At 38.2% G+C, this 26,553-nt stretch overlaps 1 protein-coding gene across 7 annotated transcripts in view; it reads right to left on the bottom strand.

Moving 5' to 3' along the window:
* The window catches only part of AHI1 (Abelson helper integration site 1), a 203,656-nt gene extending 186,691 nt beyond the window's left edge, over positions 1-16,965 (bottom strand). For 3 of the 7 annotated variants that reach the window (XR_006202832.1, XM_042939896.1, XM_042939902.1), the window contains exons 1-6: positions 16,794-16,965; positions 12,358-12,425; positions 10,489-10,613; positions 3,159-3,799; positions 2,642-2,689; positions 237-418 (exon numbers count right to left, since the gene is read on the bottom strand). Coding sequence is in view for 6 of the 7 variants with exons in the window: in XM_042939896.1 (XP_042795830.1) it covers positions 237-418; positions 2,642-2,689; positions 3,159-3,799; positions 10,489-10,613; positions 12,358-12,367 (1,006 nt within the window). In the remaining variant the exon portion in view is untranslated. Of the gene's footprint in view, positions 1-236; positions 419-2,641; positions 2,690-3,158; positions 3,800-10,488; positions 10,614-12,357; positions 12,426-16,364; positions 16,463-16,793 lie in introns of those variants that run through there. The other 4 variants (XM_042939898.1, XM_042939899.1, XM_042939897.1 and 1 more) reach the window with 3 other exon arrangements.
* Positions 16,966-26,553: the final 9,588 nt, after the last annotated feature.

The raw sequence follows: 26,553 nt of genomic DNA on the forward strand, positions 1-26,553 counted from the left end.
AAATCACAAGGAAAAGAAAATACATTTACAGTACTGTACTTATCGAAAAAAATCTGTTTAAATGAGCCTGCACAGTTCAAACCCATGTTGTTCAAGGGTCGACTGTATGTTATATTGGATTTTTTTCAATTATAGTCTTTGGAACCAGATATTCTTTAGTTTTAAGGACTCAAAGTTTTAGAATCAAATTCTTTTTATCAAGGCACACATTTTTTCACTTAATTTGGATAACAAACCTGATCTGGCCTTCTTTTTCTTTTTTTTTGGTTTGGATTTTGTGTTCTCTTGCATGCTGTCTTCTCCATTTTCTTCCATTGAGCTTATTTTACCATCTTGATGAGAATCTGAAGTAACTGTTCTAACTGGAGATTTCTTCTTTTGTTCACCTTCAACTGTGTCATCAGAGATGGTTAATGTACTGCAAATACAACCCAAGTACAAGCTGTTACAAATGCATTCTTCACTTTCTTCTTAATGGTGCAGCAAAGTGAACAATGAACAGAGTCAAGGATAATCCTAAAATCAGTATTATTTCCTGCTAAGGGGATACATGTATTTTATTATGCACTAAAATGGTGAACTGTCAAATTAGGTATCAATGGGTAATATTTCATATTTGGTAATGAGTTACATACCCATGAGCCAAATTAAACTTAAGCTGTAAACTCCCAGAAAAAAAATGAATTTGTATGCTTATGAGCAATAGATCTTTCTTTTTTTTTTTAATTTTTAAAATGTTTATTTTTGAGAAGGAGAGACAAAGTATGAGTAGTGGAGGGGCAGAGAGAGAGGGAGACACAGAATCCGAAGCAGGATCCAGGCTCCGAGCTGTCAGCACAGAGCCCGACAAGGGGCTCTGTTTTTCCACTGACTGTTGAAAGGATCCTCACCCTGTTGCCAAGTAAACGACTAATGAAGGAATTTTTAAATTATTTAAAAACAAAAAAAAAATGTTTTAAGTTTGTTCTGCTTTCAAGAGGCTTCAAATACCCAACTTTTGACTTCTAGGTAATGATTAATTGCTTGTGTTTTCCAGTGGCTGGTGTGCCACTACATTTTCAGAAGGCTATTATTAAAATGAATAATTTTAAAGTTCTGCATCACATGAACTAATAAATGGTAAGGGGTAGCAGCCTAAAAGCATACTGAGTTGTGGAGAAAAACCAGCCTATTAAAGTTTGTAATTTATCAAGTAAAAAATCTGCATCTAAGTAATAAAAAACTGACTGCAATATATATAGTCATATTTTTAAAAAACACGTTGAGAAATAAAAAGATTAGGAAAATATTTCAAAACTGCCTATCACTCCAGAAGGCCATGCCATTTTATCACATCACCAAATACATGTATTTTTATTTAAAGAGAGCTATCTTTTGCATGCCAGTCATGTAACCCATGGTTTTATTTAAAATTCATGAACTAATATTTAATAGTGAGTATGGCTTACCAGTTCATAACAGACATGGTAGTTGTAAGAAAGGTTTGTGGTATACTGTGGCAGGTAGGCTCTAAGTTGGCTCTCGATCCTCACCTCTTGCCATTAGTATCTTTGTCTAATCCCCTTCCCTTGACTGTGGGCTGAATCTAGTGACCCACTTCTAATAGACGAAATAGGACAAAAGTAATAGATGTCACTTCCACACCATAATCAGGTTTCACAAAGACTATGACTTCTCTCCATCTCCCTTTCCAAATAGCTCATATGGAGAGGTCCATGTGGCAAGGAACTGATATCTCTGGCCAAAAGTCAGTCAGGACCTGAGACCTGCCAAGCACCACACGAGTAAACTTAAAAACGGATATCGCAAGCCTTCCAACAACGATGTCACCTGGCACATGTTCCCCCAGCCAAGCGTTAAGATGAGTGCAGCCCCAGCTGACGTCCTAATTGTGGCCTATGAGAGACCCTGAGTCAGAGGCACCCAGTCAAGCCAGGCTCAGGTTCTTGATCCAAAGAAACTTGAGACAGTAAGTGCTGTTTTGCTAACTTCTAGAGTAGCTTTTTCTTTTAATTTTTTAAATGTTTATCCTTGGGAGAGAGAGAGAGCACACACAAGCATGAGCGGGGGAGGGGCAGAGAGAAAGAGAGAGAGAGAGAGAGAGAGAGAGAGAGAGAGAGAATCCAAAGCAGGCTCCAGGCTCTGAGCTGTCAACACAGAGCCCAAAGCGGGGCTTAAACTAATGAGCCATGAGATCATGACCTGAGCCTAAGTCGAACGCTTAACCGACTGAGCCACCCAGGAGCCCCTAGAGTAGCTTTTTAATGTAGCAACAGATAACCAATACATATAGTAACGTGTTCATGTAGCAAATCTATTTGCCTTCCCTTTGTTACCACTGGTTGTCTAGCTTTTGGTAAGAGGGGAATTATGTTTAGGTGAGGACACTAAGGCAAACTGTCCCTGAATGCCAGGGAATAATCAAATATAGAATGTTCTCACCTCAAGTTGATTATGTAAATGTGGATTATAGAAAATGAAGGTAATTAGTTAAAAGACATTTTTTATCTTGTCTTCCCCAAAGAGAGACATAAGAATACAAGTATGATCACAGAAACTCACACTGTACATGCAAACACATATGTGTAAGTATCATATATAGGAAAAAAAACTAGAATACAAAATTTCTTATAATGATTACCTCTGGATGGCTGGATTACTTTTAGCTTCTTCTTTATGTCGGTATGCTCTACAATAAGCAAATGTTACTTGTATGATAACGAAAAAACCACTACATTCATATATCTGAACAGGCATTCATAACTCAAAAATGAGGGAGAAGTTGGGTTTCTGTTATTAAATAAGCTGATATAGATAAGTAGTTAAGGGTCAGAGACTGCAGAACAAGACTGGTAAGGTTTTGGCTAAACTTCCTACTGGTTCTGTGACTTCACCCTTTCAAGTTTCCTCATCTGGAAAACAGAATGATAGTATTACTATTCCTCATAGGGTTGTCACAAGGAATAAATGAGTTAATTCTTATAAAGCACTGAGCATATACTAAGGTGCTATGGAAAGCATAACTGTTATTATTGTACTGGCAACGGGTTCACATGAAAGGTTAAGAATTTCCTTAGTATAACTGCAGATATTACTCAAAAGCTGAGAACACTAGTGCTTTTTAAAGAGGACCTTTCATATTTATCAATGCAAAGTACCTTGACTCAGCTTTAGATGAGATTGGAACTTTCTTCTTTTTCTTTACTTTTTTTTCACTGTTCAATTTGCCATCATGCAATGAGGTATCTTTTTTCTCACTGTTCAATTTGCCATCATGTAATGTAGTATCTTTTTTCTCACTGTTCAATTTGCCATCATGCAGTGAAGTATCTGAAGGAAAGTAAGTCAGCTGCTCTTTGAGTTTCTTTCTTATTTTCTTCTTAATCTCCTTTGCCATTTCTTCAGCTACTTGAAGTTGGTATGCTTGCATCAGCTCTTCTTCCTCATCTAAATTCTTATTTTCTCTTTCTTCACCTGCCTTCTCGCTTTTCTGACGAGCAACACCTGGCTGTGACCTGGTTTGTGCTTTCCGATGCACAGAATCCACCTTCTTCCTGGGAGTTGCCGGTTCCATTCCTTGTGCAGTCACCTGGAGTGCTGTTTTTACCTTTTTACTCGCCTTTCCTTGCTTGTCTTCCTCTGCACTGACATCATCTGGATTTTCAGGGGCTGACTGGAGATTCCGCAGTTTGTTTTTAGGGACTGGCATGATCTTCTCTGGGTTATTAGTGTTACTGGCACTTACATCATCACTTTTAGTTTCTTTACTTTTCTGAAGATTGCTTCTAACAGCGTCAAGCTGGGAAAAGAAGACACAATAACAAAGTTTCAGCCGACCACAGTTCAGTTATGTAAAGAGAAAGCACAATGATCGTTGTTCAATGTGTAATCTTGGGAAAGTTATTTCATTTTTCACTTGGACACACTGATACCATTCTAGACCATCTCATTAGCACTATCCTAGTTTATTCTCTCAGCATTCAATTAGTAATTTCTGAGAGTAACTTCAGATAAATGAGGTAATTAACAGGGAGAAAAAGTAGTTAATGACTTTTCAGAAGTGAATAAATTGCTCAAACCTCAAATGTTTTTTTTCTCTTTGGCAGAATGATGCATACTTTAATTATAAAGTATTTGAGAAATTGCTAAAAGAGGCACAGAGTTAAAGCAATTCAGATTCCCCCTACAGAAAACACAGGTCATTTATCTTGCTTCATAATTACATTCTAAAGTCAGAAGTCTATAGCTCTAGAATCACCCTACAACTGATTCAAATACATCACTGAAAATCCTGCTAAATATTAAATATTATCAAGTTAAATCAAATGACAGACTAAATACATGCCTATATATCTTTCTAATTAAAATTACTTAAAATAAGAGATATTTTTACTAGAAAAGGGCTAGAAATCAAAAAGAAATGTTACTAGTAATAGAATAAATATTCTGAGAAATTTCCCAAGGATAAAAAATAGAAAGGATTAGATCTTTGAGGAAATTAGCAGACAAAAACCACAACCCGCAGGAAAAGACTTCTCCGTGGAAGGGTGATTCTGGAGAAGCCACATAAGCCCTGAATCAAGTAACATCAGCAGAAGGAGGGGATTAAACCTGAGGATGACCAACTGAGGAGCTGGGAAGGACAGCTCTGTCCCCCACCTCCATTTGTGTTAGATGGTGACTTTCACCCAGAGGACAAGCAGGTGAACAGAGAGAGGGACATGCAGCATGCTTCAGGTAGGTACAATTGTCACCATACATACATGGAATCTTACAGTATATAGCTTTTTGTGACTGGTTTCCTTCACTCAGCATAAAGCTTTGCAATTCATTCATGTTGTTGCATTTGTAGTAGTTTATTCCTTTAACTGCTCAGCAGTATTTCACTGCATGGATCTATACTATATTTTGTTTCTCTATATACTAATTAATGAACATTTGAGTTATTTCCAGTTTTGCACTGTTACATGTTTTTTGTTTCTCTTGCATAAGCACCCAAGAATTACTGTGCTATATAGAGTAAGTAGATGTTTAACTTTTTTTTTTTTTAATGTTTATTTTTGAGGGGGGAGGGGCAGAGAGAAAGGGAGACACAGAATTCGAAGCAGTCTCCAGGCTCTGACAAGCACAGAGCCCTACTCGGGGCTTGATCTCATGAACCGTGAGATTATGACCTGATCCAAAGTCAGATGCTTAACCAACTGAGCCACCCAGCCACCCCTAGATGTTTAACTTATTAAATAACTTGCCAAACTGCTTCCCAAAGTGGCTGTAACATTTTGCAGTTTCAAATGCATAAGAGTTCCATTTCCATAATGGCCTTATCAGCATTTACCGTTGTCAATTTTTGTTTTTTAGCTATTTAAATATGTGTGTAATGGAATTTCAGTATTGTTTTACATTTTAAGTTTTTTGTTTGTTTGTTTGTTTTTTGACAGAGAGTGCGCAAGCAGGGGAGGGGCAAGGAGAGAGGGAAAGAGAGAATCCCAAGCAGGCCCTGCACTGTCAGCAGAGTACCCTATCATTACTGTTTTAAATTGTATTTCCCTAATTAGCAATGGTATTGAAAATCTTTACACGTGATCTCTTCTTTGATTAAGTGTTAAAATTTTTTTGCCCATTTTCATTGGGTTATTTTCAAATCATTGAGTTCTAAGAGTTTTGAAATGTTCTACACATAATTTATCAGTATGTTGAAAATACTTTTCTCCATCTATAGCATATGTTTTCATTTTCTTAGCAATGTCTTGAATTTTCACAAACCCGATTCATATTTTTTTCTTTTATGTTCATGCTTTTGTATGCTGAGAAAATCTATTCATAACTCAAGGTTACAATGGTTTTATCCTGTTTCTTCTATAACATATGTAATTTTAGCTCTTATGCTTAGGTCTTTGCTCCACTTCTATTTAATTTCTGAACATGATATGATCATAGTTTATAACACTGTATATGGAGATATGTTCCAGCACCAGTTTTTGAAAAGGTTATCTTTCTCACTCCTTGGCAATTCTGGCACACCTTGGCAATTTTGTCAAGAATCAATTAACCATACACATATGGGTCTACTTCTAGACTCTATACTGTTGCACTGAATCATATGTCTATCTTTATGACAATAACAGGTTGTCTTGGTTACTATAGCTTTACAATGAGCTTTGAATCAGGCAGTCAAATTCTTTCAACTTTGTTCTTCTTTTTAAAAATCGTTTTTAGCTATTCTAAGTCCACTGCTTAAATTTACAAGTAAATTTTAAAATTAGTTTTTCAATTCTTAAAAAAAAAAAAAAACACCTACTCGCATTTTGATAAAATTGAATTGAATCAATAAATCAACTTTCAGAGAGTGGATAATAATATTCTGTCAGTTATTATTTGACAACAATGATTCTTCTGATGCATGAACATGAGTATCTATTTGACCTTTGTTTTTAGCAGTTTGGGGGTTATCAGGATATAACACGCCTTGTACAGTTTTTGATAAATTTATTTTAGTATTTATTTTTGAGAGACAGAGAGAGTGTGAGTAGGAGAGGGGCAGAGAGAGAGGGAGACACAGAACTGGAAGCAGGCTCCAGGCTCTGGGCTGTCAGCACAGAGCCTGACGTGGGGCTCGAACCCATGAACTGTCAGATCATGATCTGAGCTGAAGTCAGATGCTTAACCAAGCCACTCAGGTGCCCCAACTTTGACCTTATATTCTGATAAACCCACTTAATAGTTCTAGTTAGTAGCACTTTTTGTAGGTTTTTGTCACCTGTAAACAGAGACACTTTTACTCCCTTTTCAATCTTTATGCCATCTTTTAAAATAGCATTATTGCACTGGTCAGGGTCACCAGAACAATCATGAATACTCATGGTGACATAAGCTCAAACAGGGTAAAAGCCTTCAATGTTTTACTTTTAAGTATGATGTCAGCTATAGGTTTTTATAGATTCCCCTTATCAAGTTAAGGAAATTCTCTATTCTTTTTGTTTAAGAGTTAACAGAACGGGTGATGAATTCCGTCAAATCCTTTTACTGCATTTATACAATCATATTGTTTTTTATTTAATCTTTTAATGTGATGAATTATACTGACTGATTTTTCCAATACTGAGTTAATGATGTATTCTTGAGACAAACTTTATCTGGTCATGGGGTATTATCCTTTCCATATAACTTAAGATTGGTTTCCTAATATTTTATGGAGTATGTCTGCTCTATGTTCAAAAGGGATACTGGTATAGTTTTCTTGTAATGTCTTTGTGTATCAGGATAATTAATGATTGCCTGCCCAAAGAGTAGAGAAACAGTTGCTCATTTTGTATAGTCTGTAACAGTGTGTACAGAATCATTATTACTTCTCCTCAAATGTTTGGTAAAATTTACCAATGTGGACACCTGAGAAAAGTAGGTAGTTTTCTTTATGGGCAGGTTTTTAACCACAGATTTCATTTTTTAAAGGTGTTCAATATACAAGTTATCTATGCCTCTTTGAGTCAGCTTTGGTAGTCTGTGTCCTTGAAGTAATTTATGCATTTCATCTAAACTGCTAAATTTATTGTCATAAAATTATTTGAAATATTATGTTATTCTTTTCAGGTCTGTAACATCTACAGTGAATACCCTCTTATAGTCCTAATTGGTAACTTGTGTCTTCCCTTTTTCTTAATCGATCTGGTTAGAGGCCATGCAGTCAGACACTCAACTGACTGAGCCACCCAGGCGTCCCTGCAAATTTTTATTTTTAAACTTTATGTCATTGTTTTTGATCTGTCAATGTTGTAAGTCAAATGCCTGTCATTTAAAACATCTATTTTAGAGTCTACTTTTAAAAATAGGAAGTTTAGAGTCGCCTAGGTGGCTCAGTTGGTTGAGCATCTGGCTCTTGATTTCTGCTCAGGTCATGATCCCAGGGTCATGGGATTGAGTCCCACATCAGGCTCCATGCTCAGCATGGAGCCTGCTTAAGATTCTCTCTCACCCTCTGCCTCTCTCTCCTGTTCACGCTCACACACATGCTCTCCCTCTCTCTCTGGAATAAAAAATTTTAAAAATTAAATGTCCAGGAACGTTTATTTGTAGGACCAATAGTTCTATATGTCCTCACTACTTATTTCTTTCATTTTAAGTGTTTTAGCCACTTCTTCTCATGGAAGAATGCTTCAAATTTATCTTCCACATCACTAACTACATTTTTCATTGGTACCAATTCTACTATTTTGGGCTTAAGATATAGTTAAAAAAAAAAAAACAACTAAAGAAAGAACATGGGAGGTGGTGGTTTTAAATCTCACTTATTCTACTTTTGGTTATATGGCCCTGGCAAACCACTTTACACCTTTGTTGAGTGGTTTTTCTGTTCAGATGTCCATAAAATCTGTCATGTCTATAAAATCTCTCACGTGCAAAGTAAGAGCCTCAATACCTATGTTCCATGATTAACATGAGAATCAGAAACAGCATTTGGAAAATTCTCATCACAGGGCCTAATAGACTGCTGAAAAATAAGGTGAATCTGCCATTATTACAAATTATTACAGCGTTTTCCTTGCTTCATTTTCTTATTTCAGCCAGCTTCCCTTCCCATGTCATCCTGCTCTGTACATGAGACTCCTTGTTTTTGTTGTGAAGAGGTCCCATCTCTTCGCACCTTAGTGAAAGAGATCCTACTGGGTTGTGGTTAGGAGAGGAGGTTCCACAGCCAGACTGTTAAGACTGTGAATTCTGTCTGGTTCTACCACTAACTGTGCAAATTTAGGCAAATTATTCAACCTCTATGATCTAGTTTCCTCATTTATAAATGGAGGTAAACCACATAATTTTGTTGTTTGTATTAAAAATGAGTGGATATGCATAAAATGTTTAGAAGTGCTTGAAAGATAGAAAAGCACTGCTATCTAGTAAATAGAAGCAGATATTCTTCCTCTACTCCTAAAATAAATCATTTCAAAAACATTTTGTTTCCCTCTAAGTCCTCCAGGAATATCCCCCCTTCTTTTGAGCTGAACAATCTCTTCCTGAGTATTTTTTCCTAGTATACTCATCTCTGAAAAAAAAAAAAAAGAGAGAGAGAGAGATTTTAAATGGCCTCCTATGAACTAAAAGAGGCTGGGTAGGTCATGTTTAGTCACCTCACCCTTGTGTGTTCCCAATATCTAAACTGGACCATAGGTAAATGGATGTACCTTCTGCCCATTTTCTGGCTGTCCACTTAAATGAGCATTCCAGGCCTAAACAGCATTTGGTTCATACTCACAAAGCCCAGTTCTAATAGTGAGAGAAAATATGAGGTTTCACTTTGACTAAGTCCATAAAAATATCCTCAGTTGTTTCCAGGGTTCTTTCTGCTTTTTTTGAGTACATACCAACTTGCTCAAGGAAAGGGCATATCCCAATAAGCAATGTTCCATCCTCCACATGCCTCTGTTCCCTACCAAACTACATACTGGTACCACCAGAAGAAGCACGTTCTATCTAAGGGCAGCATCCACTACGGGAGACCTAACCTGCCCCATTCTGTCAGTAGTTCTAAACTGATGTGCAGTACTACGCAGGTGTACTATGAACCCCGTATGTGTGTGCAGCTGATTCTGGCCAACGTCAGTACTTACTTTTGCTTCACTTGAGAATATATACTATTACACTGATAACTGCCAAAGAGAATATTAGAATGAAGAGAGCACATGACAAAATTCAGAATAGGGCAAAATTTGCTACAAAATACAGGTTATATATATAACTTCTAAAACTCCTGCCAAAGAAACACTATATACCAATTTATCAGAACATGCATGAAGTTATTTGTGTGTGTGTGTGTGTGTGTGTGTGCACGTGCGCGTGCACAAAACAGATTATGGTCAAAGGAGTAAAAGGTGGGAGTGAAGTAGCTAGACAGGTTTAAAGAGTGACTATTACATTAATTGTGGATACTATTACAGACACTTTATAATACCCTGGAATCAGGTTGCAGTCATTTGTTGATTTGTTTAGTACTATTTGAGTTCTGCATTTTTAATCTCTTCAAACGTACTGCCAAAAAAATTCTGTCATTTGAAAGTGCACCTCAAGTACAAAAGGATAATTACGGTCTTAAGGTTCCACTGATTCCTCTTGCTTCTGCTGGGTAGAATCAAATTATCTAGACTGGGTAAGTCTAGATAAGCCACTGAATAGCTGAAGTAAGATAATTACTCCCTAAGTCCTTCACAATGCTGGGTTAAAAATCTTCATTTTCTTTAAAAATGTGTAATATGTGTGGGCACCTGATTTGCCCAATCTCTCATCACTCTGTCTACGTTATTCTCATAGGACAGCACTCAAGACTGAACTCAGTACCCCAAGAGTGATGTGGATTTTACTGTAAACTTTATTTTACCACACGTTATTGACCATGACATAGCTTTACTGTTTTTAATTTCCAAAGTTTCTCAGAGTTTTATTATGAGAGCCATAATTTCATGCAGAATATAAGTCATCATTACCAAATAACTGATTACTCACTACAATTTTTTCTCCAGATATGCCAGTTTTTTTCTTCAGTTTTTTTCGTTCATGTATAACATCATGGTGGGTCTTAAGCAATTCCTCAAAGCGAACTCTGGTTTTCAGTTTGGCTTCACTCTCCACTACAAATGATAAAGACTCATCATTTTCTGAACAATATTACTATAGCACATATCTGCATTATTATTATGTTAAAGAACACAGTCTTTAGACAACTGCTTGAGTTCTTTAGCTACCTTAGAAGAAGTGACCAGTCCTTTCTTCTTAAAAAACTTTTCTTTTGGCTATGGTGTCACCACACTCACCTGTATCCCTGTCACCTGTTACTCCCTCTAAAAGTTTCCTTTACTCGGTTAACTTTCTATTTATGATGCACAGTAACACCTACCACTGTTAGTTATGTGGTCTTAACCAAGTTACTTAACTCTAAACTTCATCTTCATTTTCTGTAAAATCAGAATAATCCTATGTCAAAGATCATTTATCTGAAAATGGTTAACACTTGCCTAGTCAATAATTCGACAAACACTAAAAGTTGCAAGTTGTTTCTTCCTTTAAAACGTAAGTCCGATCATGTTACTCCCTTGCTTTAGGACTCTGTGTGCGAGTTCCCCACTTCACGCAGGACACAGTAAGTTCGCGTGCCCTCCAGGGTTCTCACTTCTTGGCTTGTCAACCTCGATAGCTTCAAATCAAGAGAAACAGCCCCTTAGATCCCTATGTTCTCACCATACTGCCCTTCTCATTCCTCCGCCAGAATAAGCGCCTTCCCTTGTGAAGCTGCTTCCACCTGGTGCAAGCTTCCTCTAACTTCTCAGCTACCTGGTGCAGCTGCCTGTTTAAATGTCCCCTCTAAAGAAGAACATTTCCTGATGACCTCATCTAAATTTCACTGTTCCTCACAGAACGGACTGTTCTTTTCCTTCACAGCACTTAATCCAGCTTGAAATTGTATAATTATTTGTATATCTAAACACGTAAATGTATTGTCTCTTTCTTACTATAATATGCAACTTTTTTTATACTTATTTATTTTGAGAGAAAGAGAGGGAGAGCACATGTGAGCTGAGGAGGGGTAGAGAGAGAGGGAGAGAGAGAATCCCAAGCAGGCTCTGCATGGTCAGCAGAGCCCAATGCTGTGCCCGACACTGGTCCCAATGTTGGTCCCAACTCAGGGTTCAATCTCATGAACTGTGAGATCATGACCTGAGCTGAAATCAAGAGTCGGATACTTAACCGACTGAGTCACCCAGGGGCCCCTAAACTACGTAGTTTTTAACTACTGTCCCTAGTACTAGCATGAGATCTAGCACAGAGTAATCAATAAATATGTTTTAATGCTGAATAAATGCTGAATGAATGAATGATCACCCCAGAGCAGGTATTCGCAAATTACGGCTTGCAGGTAGGTCCCCTATTTTTATACATAAAGTTTTATTGAAACACAGCTGGCCACTCTGTCAAGAATTCTTATGGATGCTTTCATGCTTCAGTGGCAGAGGTGAGTAGCTATAGCAGAGAATAAACCTAAAATATTTACTAGCTTGTCCTTTAGGAAAAAGTTTGCTGATACTCTCTCTAGAGTAAAATGCCCATTTTAATGACAATAAATAAAAACCAACCATATGTTGTAATGATTATCTACCTTGTCCAGTGGAGTCCCAAAATGCCATCCATTGAATACATACTAACCTTAAAACGTATTAACATTAGATAGAAATTGAAAACCAAACTATATCTAAATATAATATTGGTTAATGACATTGACTTTATTCATTAATTGGTTAAAGAATCGCTTTAAATAATCCCAACTTATAAATAAATAAATAACATGTATTGCATATATAAATTTCGTAAAAGTCTTACCAGTGGGCATATCTCAGCTATATGGAGAGCACCAGGTTGTAACGGAAAGCCCTGACTCGATAAGCATCCTGTCAAAACAACGAGAATTTACTTGTAATACGGAATTTGCAAATAAAAATTACAAAACATTCTTCATACAAGATTATGTCATGATTTATCTACTATCTCATAAGATTTATACCAATAAAGCTAAGTTCTCTTCTCTTACTTTAATCTTATGCAAATGACTTAAATACATTCAAATCAGTTTAGGGTCTGAAAAAAGGTAAAGAAAACTAGATCGTATTTGGGTAAAATATTTATATGTTTGAAACAAAAAATTTAAAAAGAATCTTGAAAGCAGTAAATATATACTTTGTATATTAATGCACTTTTAGTAAAAGTGTTGTAAGTAAAAAATATGCTTTTCAATGTACTTTTAAGAAGCCAAACTCCACCCCAGAATGGACTTTCCCAAGAGCACACACTATTATATTGGTAAAGTATGACTGTGGGTACCATATTAACAGAAAATGAATTTAAACCTTTTTGTACCCGCCACTGAAAATGTTGCAACAATAGAGAAGGTTAAGCACAAGCATTCATATCATTCTCCTCAAATAAAAACCTGGGTGTGTATTATTACATATCAAAACCAGGGATAAACTCAGTATACATATTCCTGCATTTCCAAAGATGGAGGTATGTGTCCAAAACATATTAATTTCCACCTTACAGCACAATATTCACACATTTTTAAGAATAAAGTGGAAGACTGTTAAAGGAAAAAAAAAGAGAGAAAAATATAATTTGAATTGGCTCAGCAATTATTGGTTGAGGCTCCAGATCCCTGGGGATCCATGTTCGTGTTCCTCTAATATTAAGGGTATTCTGGACAGAAAAGTCTGAGAAGAAACGCTAAAAAGGAAACAATGACTACACACATACACCTAATTATGCAGTTTAAATATAACAACTATCTGGTACACAGACAAAATAGATGTCACTAAATCCACACAGTAAAGACTCTTACACTTTACTGATGGGAGCCCGAATGTACTCTTTCTAGTAGATACAGATCTAATAAGTTTGGTCATCCACTTTCCAATCTACCCTAAGGTAGAAAAAAGAGAAGACGCAAAGGCAAGTGCATCAGTAACTGAAACATAAACCAAATAAGAACCTAATATTTATATATTCCCTGGTCATTCAATACGTAGGAAAACAGCTGAACTATATATATGCCTTTGAGTCATTAAGAAAAGGCTTACTTATATTCAGCTTAATCTGTTTTCCCTTAAAAAATTTATGGTATTTTAGACATTTCAGAAAGATAAAATAAAAACGACTGAAGAGGCAGAACAAAGAGTAAAGGATGATTCTCGTGCTTCTGCAAGTAGAATAATTAGGCTAGTAGTATTATTAACTGGAATACAGTACAAGCATAACGGAGAACTTTAAAACCCAAGTCTTGGGATTAGTCTTACAAACAATTAATTGTGACCTTAGGTGTTTGTTTCCTCATCTGTAAAATCAATCTAAAGGTGCACATTCAAAAGGTAGTTGTAAGGGTTAGATGATTTAGAACAATGCCTTAAAAAAAAGCACTAATAAACATCTGTTATGACTGTAACAGATATTTCCTACCGGGACAACACTCAGGTGAGCTTGGTGGGGCATGTTGAGCTGGGGCACTAACCAGCTACAAACACTGGCTCCACTGTCAGATCCCTAGATTCAAATCCCAGTTCCACCTGCCAGTAAATTAATCTCTGGACCTCAACTTCCTAATCGTTCGAAAGGGAATCATAACTGTAAATTACTCACAAGGTTTTTGTAAAAATGAAATAAGAATATGCATGTAAAATACTTAGCACAATGCCTAGAACACGGCAAGCCCTTTGAAAATGACAGCTATTAGCACTGTATATATAAATCTGTGTTTGTGTATGTATAATCAGATTGTTTGGTAGGCAACAGAATATAGTAATCCAGCAAGGAGAGCCAGGCTGAAGATTTGAGCAGGTTGTGAAGAGTGTCCACGGGATCTGCAGTCTGGAAGTCACGTGTTTGCAAAAATGTTTGTGAATGGGCAGAAATCCGGCAGCCATAGGTGGAGGGATGAATGGAAGGTGAGACCTATAGAAACGTGTGGATAATTATTTCTATAATTCTGCTTCCAACTGTCTTCTCCCACCCCCAAAGGCAGTGACATGAGGCAGTAGCTTTGAGAGACAAAAAGACTGTGGAAAGTTTTTACTTTTTTTCCTTAAGATTGTTTCCATGTTTCCATCACCCTATCCTTTTAAAAATAAATAAATAAGTCATCCTCCACGTCGCAAGCAGAGGAATTTTCTAAACTACAAATATGATGGCATCATTTCTGTTTAAATATCTTCACTAGATTCTGAGGCACCTAGGTGGCTCACTCAGTTGAGCCTCCAACTTCAGCTCGGGTCATGGTCTCGTGGTTTGTGAGTTCGGCCCCGCATCTGTGCTGACAGTTCAGAGCCTGGAGCCTGCTTCAGATTCTGTGTCTCCCTCTCTCTCTGCCCCTTCCCCACTCGTGCTGTCTCTCTCTAAAAAAAAATAAACATTACAAATTTTTTTTTTAAATCTCTTCACTAGATTCCAATCACCCACTGGAAAAAATAGTAAGTCCTTACCACCGGGGTTTCAAGGCTACTTATAAGATGACTCCCTGCCCCCCCCTTTTTTTTTTTAAACCTCTCTTTCTCCAGCCACATTTCCATACACATTTTGAACTCTAGCCGTGTGCAACTACTTACAAGCCTTCAATCATGCCAAACTCCTTCTTGCCTTTGTACCATTACATGTACACCTCTCTCTCCTAAGAAATGACCTTCTTCTTTTGTCTAGGAAACTCCTAACTATCCTTTAACCCTAAATGCAAATGGTGTCTTTTCTGGGAGCTCTCTAACCTAAAGGGGCAGTTAAATACTTCTCTGTGATCCCACAGTGCTTTGAGCTTTATACCTCCCTCTCTACCTCAGCCCTTTATTTCCACCTTGGTAAAACGTTCTATGATCCAGGAAATTAAAATGGCACCCACTTTATTGTAAGGAGAAAAGGAAATAGTGAAAAGCAAAGTGATCAGCACAGTGGCTGACACACTGTAGGTGCTCAATAAAATTATGTCTATTATTATAGTACTAAAAGTAATTGTGCCATAAATAAAATACATCAAGTGAATTACAAGTTCACATTATTTACTATCAGTAGTACAATGTATAGTTGCATAGACACTAATATTACTTAATATAGCATATACATAACAGAAATAATCACCTCCAAACATTAATGTGTTTGAATGAATAATATTTGATTAGTAACATCACTGGCAAAAATTAAGGGACAAATTTAAAATGGTATCTCTGGCTCTCATATATAACATTATTTTAAAGCTTCTCCCTCACAAATCCCTTTATAGGAGCTTTTAAGAAATACTAAATTTTGCTATTTATATATGAGATGCAGTACATTTCATCTCATATTTCCTTTTCTCTAAACATTTGATTATTGGCCAATACATGTGTAAAAACCATGGGGAGAAGAAGCAGAGGCTTGAATAATTTACCCTTTAACTGAATTTCATAGCACAGGAAAAAAAAAAGAATCCAAAAAAAAAAAAAACCCTGTATGCATAATTCAACTAATAAATGAAGATAGCCTGCATAAATAAACAAGATAAACAAATAAACCAAGTACGGTTTTAAAAAACGTTTGGTATTTGGATTTTTCAGATATTTTTTAAAAACTTCCCAGAGTTCTCACAACGAGCAATCTTCCTCCTGAAAGCCCAATCAGTAACAGCAATAGTTAAAGCAACAGGTGAGAAAATTGTTAGCATCCTTTTCTCAAAACGTGAAAGCCATATACCCCAGTGAGTAGATGTTCTCACAGTAATGCTGAAATGCAGCACAACCATTGGTAGCGATTCTAAAGAGAGTACTTTTCACATATATATCAAAACGACCCTTTTCTTATAAACGTAACACACTGATCACCTTTTCTCAGATGTAATTAAGGCATTTCACCGGTTCGAGACTCAGCACCAAGCTGACACCCTAAAAGGAAACAGACACCCTAAAAGGAAATAAACATCCTTAGTGCGCATCTGACTTAAATGCTTTTAAGCCAGAATCCGGAGTAGGAAAGCCAAAGATTGTATTCCCTCCACGCTGGATCAGGACACTACACTGGGCGGGCCCGGGATGGGAGCCCAGGGAAGGGAACGGGAAAGTACTTAGAGGTATTCATCAGAAACTACATCCCAAGGCTCCGCGGCACTTGGCGGGTCAGCCTGCGGTGGCGCAGTGCCGCCCCCGCGCTCTCGGACTCAAGCAGTCCCCCGAGTCGCGGCCCCCGGAGAAGGCCGAGGCAGGCCCAGGGCCCGGCCCGGGCTCCCGCCACCAGCAGGCCTGCAGCGTACTCACAGAGAACTGAGCTCAGAGCGGCCGACGGCCCGTTCCCCCCGGGCGGACACTGGGACGGTGCGAAGCTGCCTACCGCGCCGGGCGGGGCGGGGCGGGGCAGTCACGGGACGCCCCCGCAGCCACCCAGCAACCAGCCAGCCACTCCGGCTTAGAGAGCCGACTAGGTGCCGCAGTGCGGGCAGCGCGCCGCCTGCTGACGTCAGCGCCTGCCTACGCCGCCGTTCCCACGACAACCGATGCGGCCCGAGCTCCGGGACTGGACCGCTGCCCAACTTAGACTCCGGTCCGCGGCCCCGCCCCCGCGCCGCCTACGCCGGGGCCCCGAGCTGCTGCAATGCGGCGCCTGTGGAGGCGGTGCGCGCGCGCGCCGGCCCGCGGGCCTTCAGACTACGGCCGGGCACGCGCTCCGGTGATCGCGCGCCGGACTCCTCGTGCCCGTGCGGAAAGCGCGAGGCCGCGGCCCTCCGAAGAGAAAGAAATGCCCGGCGGAGAAGCCCTAAGGGGCCCAGGGAAGGGTCTGAACCCATTTGGTCGTCACGCCTGAAAAAGCGTTTTGTCCCTCAAAACCGTAGCCATCGCTGGAGCAAAACGAGAGGGGGCAGGGATAGACAGGGAGGCAGTCGTGGAGCCCTCCAAGGCGAGAAGCGTGAATGAAGGAAAGCAACAGGCACGTCACCGCCCTAGCGATCGCGCCCACAAAATGAAACATCCTTTTAAGCGTGGAGAATAGAATTGTGCTACAGACCAGATATTAAGGAAACAAATTTCCATGATTCGTCTGGCGCGGTGTTATGTCGCCATGTGTTTAAAGCAGAACAAAAAGAAAACCCTCCTCTTTTTCCACGCCAAGTGCCCCCTCCCACTTTCTAATTTCTGCCAGAGGCGCCATTTTTAGCTCCCGGTCACCAGGGATGGAAAAATACTAGTCAGGCCCCTCCCCGGCTCTTCAATTTTTTGCAGTTTGTAGTCATGCTCTATGCTATAACCTGTTGCTTAGTTTGTAAAGTGAGAGTGTTATGCATATTTCTTTGGAGGCCAGCTTTTCCATTTATATTAGAACCACCACACTCTACAAAGCACATATTTGTTTCTCCCAAATGCTGTGAGAAGGCAGTGAAAAAAATTCCCATCTGAGGCATCTCAAAATGAACTGTTCAACTTTCTATTGAAAACCTATTACCCTCGGGGCGCCTGGGTGGCTCAGTTGGTTGAGCTTCCGACTATGGCTCAGGTCATGATCTCGCAGCTCTTGAGTTCAAGGCCCACATCAGGCTCTGTGCTGACAGCTTGGAGCCTGCAGCCTGCTTCAGATTCTGTCTCCCTCTCTCTCTGCCCTCACCCACTCGTATTCGTCTCTGTCTCTCTCAAAATAAATAAACACCAATAAATAAATAAGTAAATAAAATCTATTACCCTTTCTGGATTTCTATCTTGGTTTCAACCACCACTATCCTCCCAGTTTTCCAAATACCTGCAGAGCATCCTAAATGCCTCTTACACCAAAGTATGTCCTCTCTGCTTTTTTAACACTCCCAGTGTATAGCCTATCCATCCTGACTCCCACTGCTTTGTGCCAGCCTTCATCACTTCTCACTGAGATTATTGTGGGATGGCGTCTTTACCAGTCCCCTGACTCCAGTTTTGATTCCAGATCGCCATCCTCCATACTGCTACCAGAATGATCTCACTAAAATTATAAATGTGATAATGCCACTGTCCTGAAAATTCTTCAAGGACTATCTGGAGGAGAAAATGTAGTCGCTTAACTTAAACTATAAGACACTCTGTTTGCCTGACTAGTTTCCTCTCTCATTGCCTTCTTTCAATGTTACGCTTCAGCAATATTGAATTCATGTGTACCATGCAAAACAATCCATACTCTCATGTCCCCATTCTTGCACATATTGTCTTCTCTCCCTGAAAAATCTCTTCTTGTAAACTCCTACTCCCCCACATCTCACCCCAAATGTTGTCCATACTTTGAATCCACTTAGCTATTTTTTCCCCTAGCTCCCTCTGCTAAAGAGACGTAAGGAACAATGATACCTTAGAAGCAATGAGCACATAGTGCCTAGATCTTGGTTTTTAAACACCATTCTCTATTTAAAGGAACTAGAGCCTCTTGGGGAAATGGCTTATTCAGAACAGGAGCAAGGGAAGTATAACACGAGCCTGGAAAATTTTTTTACACCAGAAATTAAAGAGTTTTTACAGAATAATGGAACATATGAAAGGGACTCAGAAACCAGCTTGAAGGAGCCCCCCATCAGCAACATCTGGGGCAATCTGAGCACCACTTTAATATTAATAGATTATGATCTGCTGAATAAAATAGGAATACTTGAGTCTATACTGAAATAAGTACATGAATATTTTTAAATGGGCATAAAGAAACGTCCTTTCTTATCTTTGATCGCCAACTAATAAATGTAGAAGGAATGATGTAGGTAGATATATCATCATTTGGCAACTATTATAGTAAAAACTGATTCAGCCAAGAATCATCAATGTATGCTAATACCAGAGGGTGAGAATTTTAAGAGGAACATTATAGTCTTAAAGTATCTTCTGACCAAATACTAATTACAAAGGGAAAAATAGGAACTTGACAGTACAGAAATCTGGCACCGGTGACCAACGTTACTATCCCCAGTAATAGGACAGATCAGCATTGTAAGCCACCTGGTAAAGACACTTAGAACACACTTTTGTGATATTCCTGCCAAAAATGTACAACCTGAATCTAATCGTGAGGGAAGATCAGACAACCACAAATTGAGGAACATTTTACAAAATCATAGGTCTTTACTATCCAAAAGTTTGTCAAGGTCATGAAAGACAAAAGAACTAAAGAACTTTTTCAGGTTGTAGGAGACTGAAGAGGCATGACAACTAAGTGGAACATAAGATTCTGTATTGTATCCTTTTTCTGTAAGGATATTATTGGGACAATTGACAAAATTTGAATGGGATCTGTGGACTAGATAGTATTTTAACAATGTTAATTTCCTGATTTTGATGACTACAGTCTGGTAATATAGGAGATACTTTGTTTCTAGAAAATGCACACTGAATTATTTAAAAGGAATGAAGCTTCATATCTGTAACTTACTCAAATGGTTCAGAAAAAAGTATATATAAGTAAAATATGAGTATGTGTAGAGACAGAGAAGGATAAAGCAAATGTAATATGTCAACAATTGGAAGATTTGGGCAAAGATAGAAGTTCTTTGTACTATTCCTGCAATATTTTCTGTACGTTTGAAAGTATCTTAAAATAAAAAATGTTGTAAAGGTACTGAGATTTCTGGCTTAGGTAACTGGATGGAAAATGGCTAATTAATTAACAGTGGAAAGGCAGGAAGAGCAGGTATAAAGGAAAAGATAGTTTCAGTGGGATATATCCAGTAGGCAATTGAATATATAGTAAATATAAAAATGAGCCCCATTCAAACTGGAGAAAGCAGATATGTTGCTTTCCCTCCTTAGCTCAGAGTACCAGACTGAGTACCTACTGGTACTAGGAGAGGCAAGCAATCAAGAGTAGTAGCGCTCATAATAAAATTGGCCAACTATTCATGAAATAGATTTAGGGTATTCAAAACATTTAAATAAATATAAAATAGCAAATTTATTGAATAAGACCTAAGTATGGCTGATAGACAAAATGTTTATCCCCTCTACAAAATATCCATTAACCAATCAAAAGAGATGTTGGCGTTACTGCCTGTGCTGCATTGCTAGGTCTACCATACAAAGTACCATAGACTGGTTGGCCTAAGCAACAGAAATTTATTTCCTCACAATTCTGGAGGTTAGAAGTCCAAGATCAAGATGTTGGCAGGGTTAGTTTCTTCAGAGGACTCTCTCCTACCTCGTCCTTTTGTCTTCCCATAGTCTTCCCTCTGTACCTGAGTCCTAATCTTCTCTTAGAAGGACATCAGTTATATTGGATTAGGGCCCACCCTAATGACCTAATTTCAGTGTAATTACTTCTTTAAAAATCCTATGTCTAAATATAGTGACATTCTGAAGTGCTAGGGTTTAGGATTTCAACGGATGCATTTTGGGGGCAAAAATTCAGCCTGCAACACTGCGGGTGTTATTGTGCTGGAAGTACAACGGAATGCAAAGATGGGACCTGTTTGGATTCTCATTCAGAACAAACTGTCTAGATAAAGATGTTTCAGGCAATCAGAGATTTTTCAGTATGGGCTGAGTTTGAGATGATATTAAGGAATTTTTATGTCTTTATAAAGGAAACAATGACAGTGTAGTTATGTAAGAATAAGCTGTTCTTAAGTCAATAGAATAGAATGACAAGATGTCTAAAATTTGCTTTAAAATATTCCAGAAAAAAAAAAACAGGTAAGGGAAAGATAACACATATATACCTAAATTTTGATGGTCATTGAAGCTGGCTGGTAGGTACCTGGTATTTTATTATACTTTTTCTTTGTGTGTTTGGAAATTTTTGTAATATGCAGTCAAAACAAAAGTAGGAAAACTCATAGAGAATTTGAAAGACATAGAACCACAGAGAAAAAGGAAAAAATATTCTGTACTACTTCTTAAAGAGAATCCCAGTTAGCTTTTTAAGGCAATTTTGTTTTCAGTCTGCTTTCCATGCATATTTTAATTTTGGTCATATTGTATATAATATGCTTATTTCTGTTTTTTGAATTAACATTATGTTATACTTTCATTTCCATACTATTGTATATGCCATGTAAACTTCATTAAAATTTTTAAGCTTGTTAACAATGTTTGTGTGTACTCATAGTAACAATTCAAACAATCATCCAGACATTTATAATGCAGAAACTGAAACCCTGTCATATGATAATCACTGGTAATAGTCTTTTATACCTTACTCCTTTCCTTCATGTATATACTAAATATACTAAGTTTAAAAAAAAAAAAACAAAAAACTTCATACTATCAACTTTGTCCTGATGCCTTGTTTAGTCTTTACCATGTATCACCATCCTAGAAGACTTTTTTTAAATGTCAGTAACATGCATCTATACATTCATTTTAATGGCTTCATACTCTATCAGTTTTATTCCAGTGTTTCCTTATCAATTATAATAAGAATGCCAAATATAATGGTTTTTTTGAATTAAAAGAGCTTTCATATAAGAGTCTCACATTATCACTAAATTTATTCCTCAGTATTTTATATATGTTTGGTATTATTTTGAATTCATTAACTTCTCTCGCTTCATTTGCTAACTGGTGATTGCACATTTTCCTACTTTTCCTCTTTTCTAGGTCTCTTTTGCTAGTTTTTGTTTATTTCCTTAACCTCTTGGTATTGGAATATCCCAGAACTAACCTCTTGAACCTTTTCTCTATCCACATGTACTCACTTGGTGATCTCTTCCAGTCTCTATAGTCCCCTGGTCATACAGTCTACTTCCACACATGTCTCCCTAGCCCATTCCTCTCTCCTGAACTTCAGACTCATACATCCAACTGCATACTGAATATCTCCACTTAGATGTCTAATGCACATGTCACGCTTACTAAACTCCTAATCACCACTTGAATATCAATGCCTCCCTTGAGGCTTTCTCCATTTTGTGTAATGGTAACTCCATTTTTTTTTTTCTAGTTACTGACGCTAAACATCAAACACCTTGGAGTACTCTTGACTTTTCTCATTTTATTATACCCCATATACAACCAATCAGATTAATATTGATTTGAACCCAAATCCCACATAAGAGAGGCTATATTTATAATTTGGAAGGGAAAGTTTTCTTCTACTCAAACTTTAGCCCAGACCAGCCTCCTGGTCTTCCTTTGTTGGTGTAGTCTCTTGAGGGTCACAGTTTTAGTCAAAGGTCTTAATGCCCACACTGAACAAGAGCTCATATTCTATGTTTTGGTAGGCCAATCCACTCTGGGACTACATTTAGGGAATCAGCAAATACCTCTAGTGTAGGATTACCTGTGAGTAGTTCCTGCTTACCATTTTATTTCACTTTTTTTTCTCTTTGGGCCTCTGAGAAACTTCCTTTGCTTTTCAGAGAGTTCAGTGAGGCAATTTGGTTGGCATTTCTAGCTGATTTTCAGAATTTTTTTTTTTCTGCCAAGTATCTCTTTGACATATTGGGTAAAAAAGGATTCCTTCTCTCTCAACTCTTAATACATATTACAGGGTATGTATGGGTTAATAGTGATTGCCTTGTAATAGTGATTGCCATTCAAATTCAGCAATTAGATTAGATTAATTACTGAAATAATTGAGCTTTCTTTATAAACTTTCTGTGAAGAGACTTGCTAATAAAACTTGGTGAGCCCGTAGATGTGGGTTAGGTCAGAATTCATGGAACTTCCCACAATGTATAAAGCTATTTATAGATTTATTTTATATATATGAATATTGTTTTGTTAGGAAAAGTGTTTTGATTTAGGTCTCATAAGGCCTCATGAATAACAGGAACTGCAGCAGAGATAAAGGAAAACAACAAAAATTCATCAAATGCTCAATTTAGGTCTCTCAAGCAATGAACACTAGATGGCAGCAAATCAACATTTGTCATTACCAGGGCCTGAAAGATCCCAGTTTAAAGACCTGGCCTTATTACATCTTATTATGCATCCATTTGTAATCCAAACCATTTAATTTACTGATGTTTAATCTACTAATTTGAATTTATAATAGTAAGATATATTTGACACCTGGACTGAAAAATGTAGTTTCTTGATTAATAAATATAGTATACAGAATGGTGCCCGTACCATCAGAAGTCTGTCCAGCAACACTTCCAAGAATCCACTCTCTCAAGACCACTCTCTACACAGCTCATCTTTTGTCTATGATGTGAGGTCCTGTGGTTGGACAAAAGGTACATGTCAGACACTCATTCCTATTCCTGTGTTGTAAGCCTCTTGTGCCTATTAATGCTTAAATTTTCATCTTATCATTCAAATGATATCTGTTTATTAGATTGAGAACTAGCTTCACGTTTCTTACAAAGTGTGAAAATAGAGGCTTCCCAAGCTTTATGATGAGTAATTACCAGGCCTTCTTCTCTAGGGACTCAGGTTAGATATTTCTACCATGAGTGAGAAGGGACTTTACTTGTTTTCACATTTAAGGTTATCTTTGTATAATCAGCATGTCAAATTAAAAAATATGTAATTTGGGTGTATAATTTAGCTTCGTGAGCCCATTTTTTCTCTCCATACCTGAGATAATTTATAATTTTATGTCTTTTGAAATGTTTAGAATAAATTATTATTAACGGAAGACATTAATAATACAGAAAGAAGGGGAAAATGACAAGGAAGTGGTTCACCACTTCCTTCTCCAAGTGCTGGTCCGAAGAGTACAGTAATTCGCAATTCCCGTTTCTCTGCAGTTTTGCTATCCAGGGTTTCATTTACCCGCTGCACCCAGGGTTTGGAGGCAGATGATCCTCCTTAGGAGAATCAGCAGAAGGTCAATAGTACCCTAGCTCTATGTCACAATGTCATTTGCCTCCTGTCATCTCTGCCCATAAGCATTTTATCATCTCACATTATCACAAAAAGGGTGAGTACAGTACAATAAATATTTGGAGAGATCACAGTCACATAGCTTTTATTACAGTATAATTGTTCTATATTATTGTTCACTACTGCTGTTAATCTCTTAGTGTGCCTAAGTTATAACCTAAACTTTTTCATAGGTGTGTATGTATAGGAAAAAACAGTACATACTGGGTTTGGTACTAGCTGCAGCTTCAGGCATCCCCGGGGGGGGGGGGGGTGTGGGTGGGAGGAGGGCCTTGGAACGTATTCTCCTTGGATAAAGGAGGACTACTAAATCCCCTTAAGCAGGGGCGCCTGGGTGATTTAGTTGGTTGATTGTCAGACTTCAGCTCAGGTCACGATCTCACAGTTTGTGAGTTCCAGCTCCACATTGGGCCCTGAACTGACAGCCTGGAGCCTGCTCCAGATTTTGTGTCTCCCTCTCTCTCTGCCCCCCCCCCCCCCCCCCCGCTCATGCCCTGTCTCTCAAAAATAAATAAAAACATAAAAAAAAATCTTTTTTAAAGCCCTTTAAACAGTTTCTGGTTTTGTTTCTTCTGATGTTTACCTCCGTATCTCTTAACATTATTGCTAAATTCATCAGTTTTAAGTATTGCCTTAATATACTGCTAAAGGAGATGAATGAACTCATTTGTATCACCTTCTATATTCCTTCCCCATCTTTTCCCAATAAAGTCATGTGAGGAGGCAGCAGACTACAGTAGAGAAGAGCACACTCTGGAATCCCATTTCTGCCCCTTACAAGCTGTGTGAACTTAGGCAAGTGAATCTGTCCCTCTGAATCCTCTTCCTCATCTGTAAAATGGGGATAATAATAGTCCTTCCTCAGAGGATTATTATGAGGATAAATGGGTCAAAATACACCTAAAGCACTAACCAAGTGTTGATATTACTATATTTAATTTCTCCCCTGGTTATTTTTTAAGTTTAAGTAATATACTTACCCCTTCATTTTTGGTCAACTACATATCATATCTCTTGTCACTCTACTTTTTAAGATAAAGATATTGGCAACCTTACCCTTCTTTTACTCTCTCCCCCCTTTCCACACCTCCATCTCACCTCCAAGTATTTTCCATCTTTTAACTAGTTCTATTTTCTGGGAGATTTTCTCAATTTGATCCTCTAAGCATCTACGGAAAATTTTACTTTAGCAATCTGAGAGTTTTACCTAATCATTAGTTTTACAGGATTTTAAAGATTCAAACTCGTCTTGACTATTGTGTTAGTCAGGATCCGGTCAGGGAACAAAAATTACCACACCGATACTTTGAATAGAGCAAATAACTGTGAACTAAGTACATTGTGTCCATTGAGAAAAGGAGGCAAAAGTGAAAACACAGGCCTTTTGAGAGTCTCAGAATTGCAGTTCGCAGAGCACAGATTCTGAAGTAACCAAAGTGTCCAGCTCATACAGGGGAAGTAAGGGGTTTTTATGAGAAGGAAGGGATGATTACATGATTTTGATAAAGAAGAGGGGAAAAAAAAACCCCACAACCTGCTAATTTGGTGCTGACCAGTTGAGCCGCTTTTGATTACTATCTAATTAATTATTTTATTGGTGCTATCAAACAAAACTATTCCTGATAAGTATTAATTAACTTTTCTGTCCTCAGAAAGTTCATATCAATGGTTTTATGGCTCAAATGCAGTTGTTCTGTTGGATTTATGAGCAACAGCTTGTATAACAACAACCACTATGGCTCAGTTCGAAAGTTCATCAGTTGGAAGGAAAAATGGAACTTGAAAATGGAGCCTCTCATGGCCAGAAACTGTATACGATTCCACAGCTGTGAACTAAGTAAAAGACGTATTTACCAAAAGGGGTGAAAGGGAACTCGAAGGTATATAGAGGTAGTAACTTCAGAGAACAGCTACTACTCCCAAGGTTGAGGGCAAAGAGAATAAGGAAGGAACTTGGAATCTCCGAAGAAGTGGCCCTGAAGGGGGGAGATTCAGACACTGACCAGTGGGTGTGGTTGGAGCACTGGAGCACCCAACCCTTCTGCTAAGGTTAGCAAAGGCAGGACCTCTGCTAGACCCTGAAAGAAAAAGAAAGGGGGCCAATACCTCCTCTTCCACTGACCTCGTGGTGGCTCCTCAGTGCCCTCTATTGGCAGAGGCTGCATCCTGCCAGCGAGCCAAGGCTGAATGTTACCTGCAGAGCACACTTTCAGTATTACCATGGAAAAAAGGGATGAGATTGGAGCGGAGA

This window comes from Panthera leo, chromosome B2 (genome assembly GCF_018350215.1).
Source record: "Panthera leo isolate Ple1 chromosome B2, P.leo_Ple1_pat1.1, whole genome shotgun sequence".
Taxonomy (NCBI): domain Eukaryota; kingdom Metazoa; phylum Chordata; class Mammalia; order Carnivora; family Felidae; genus Panthera; species Panthera leo.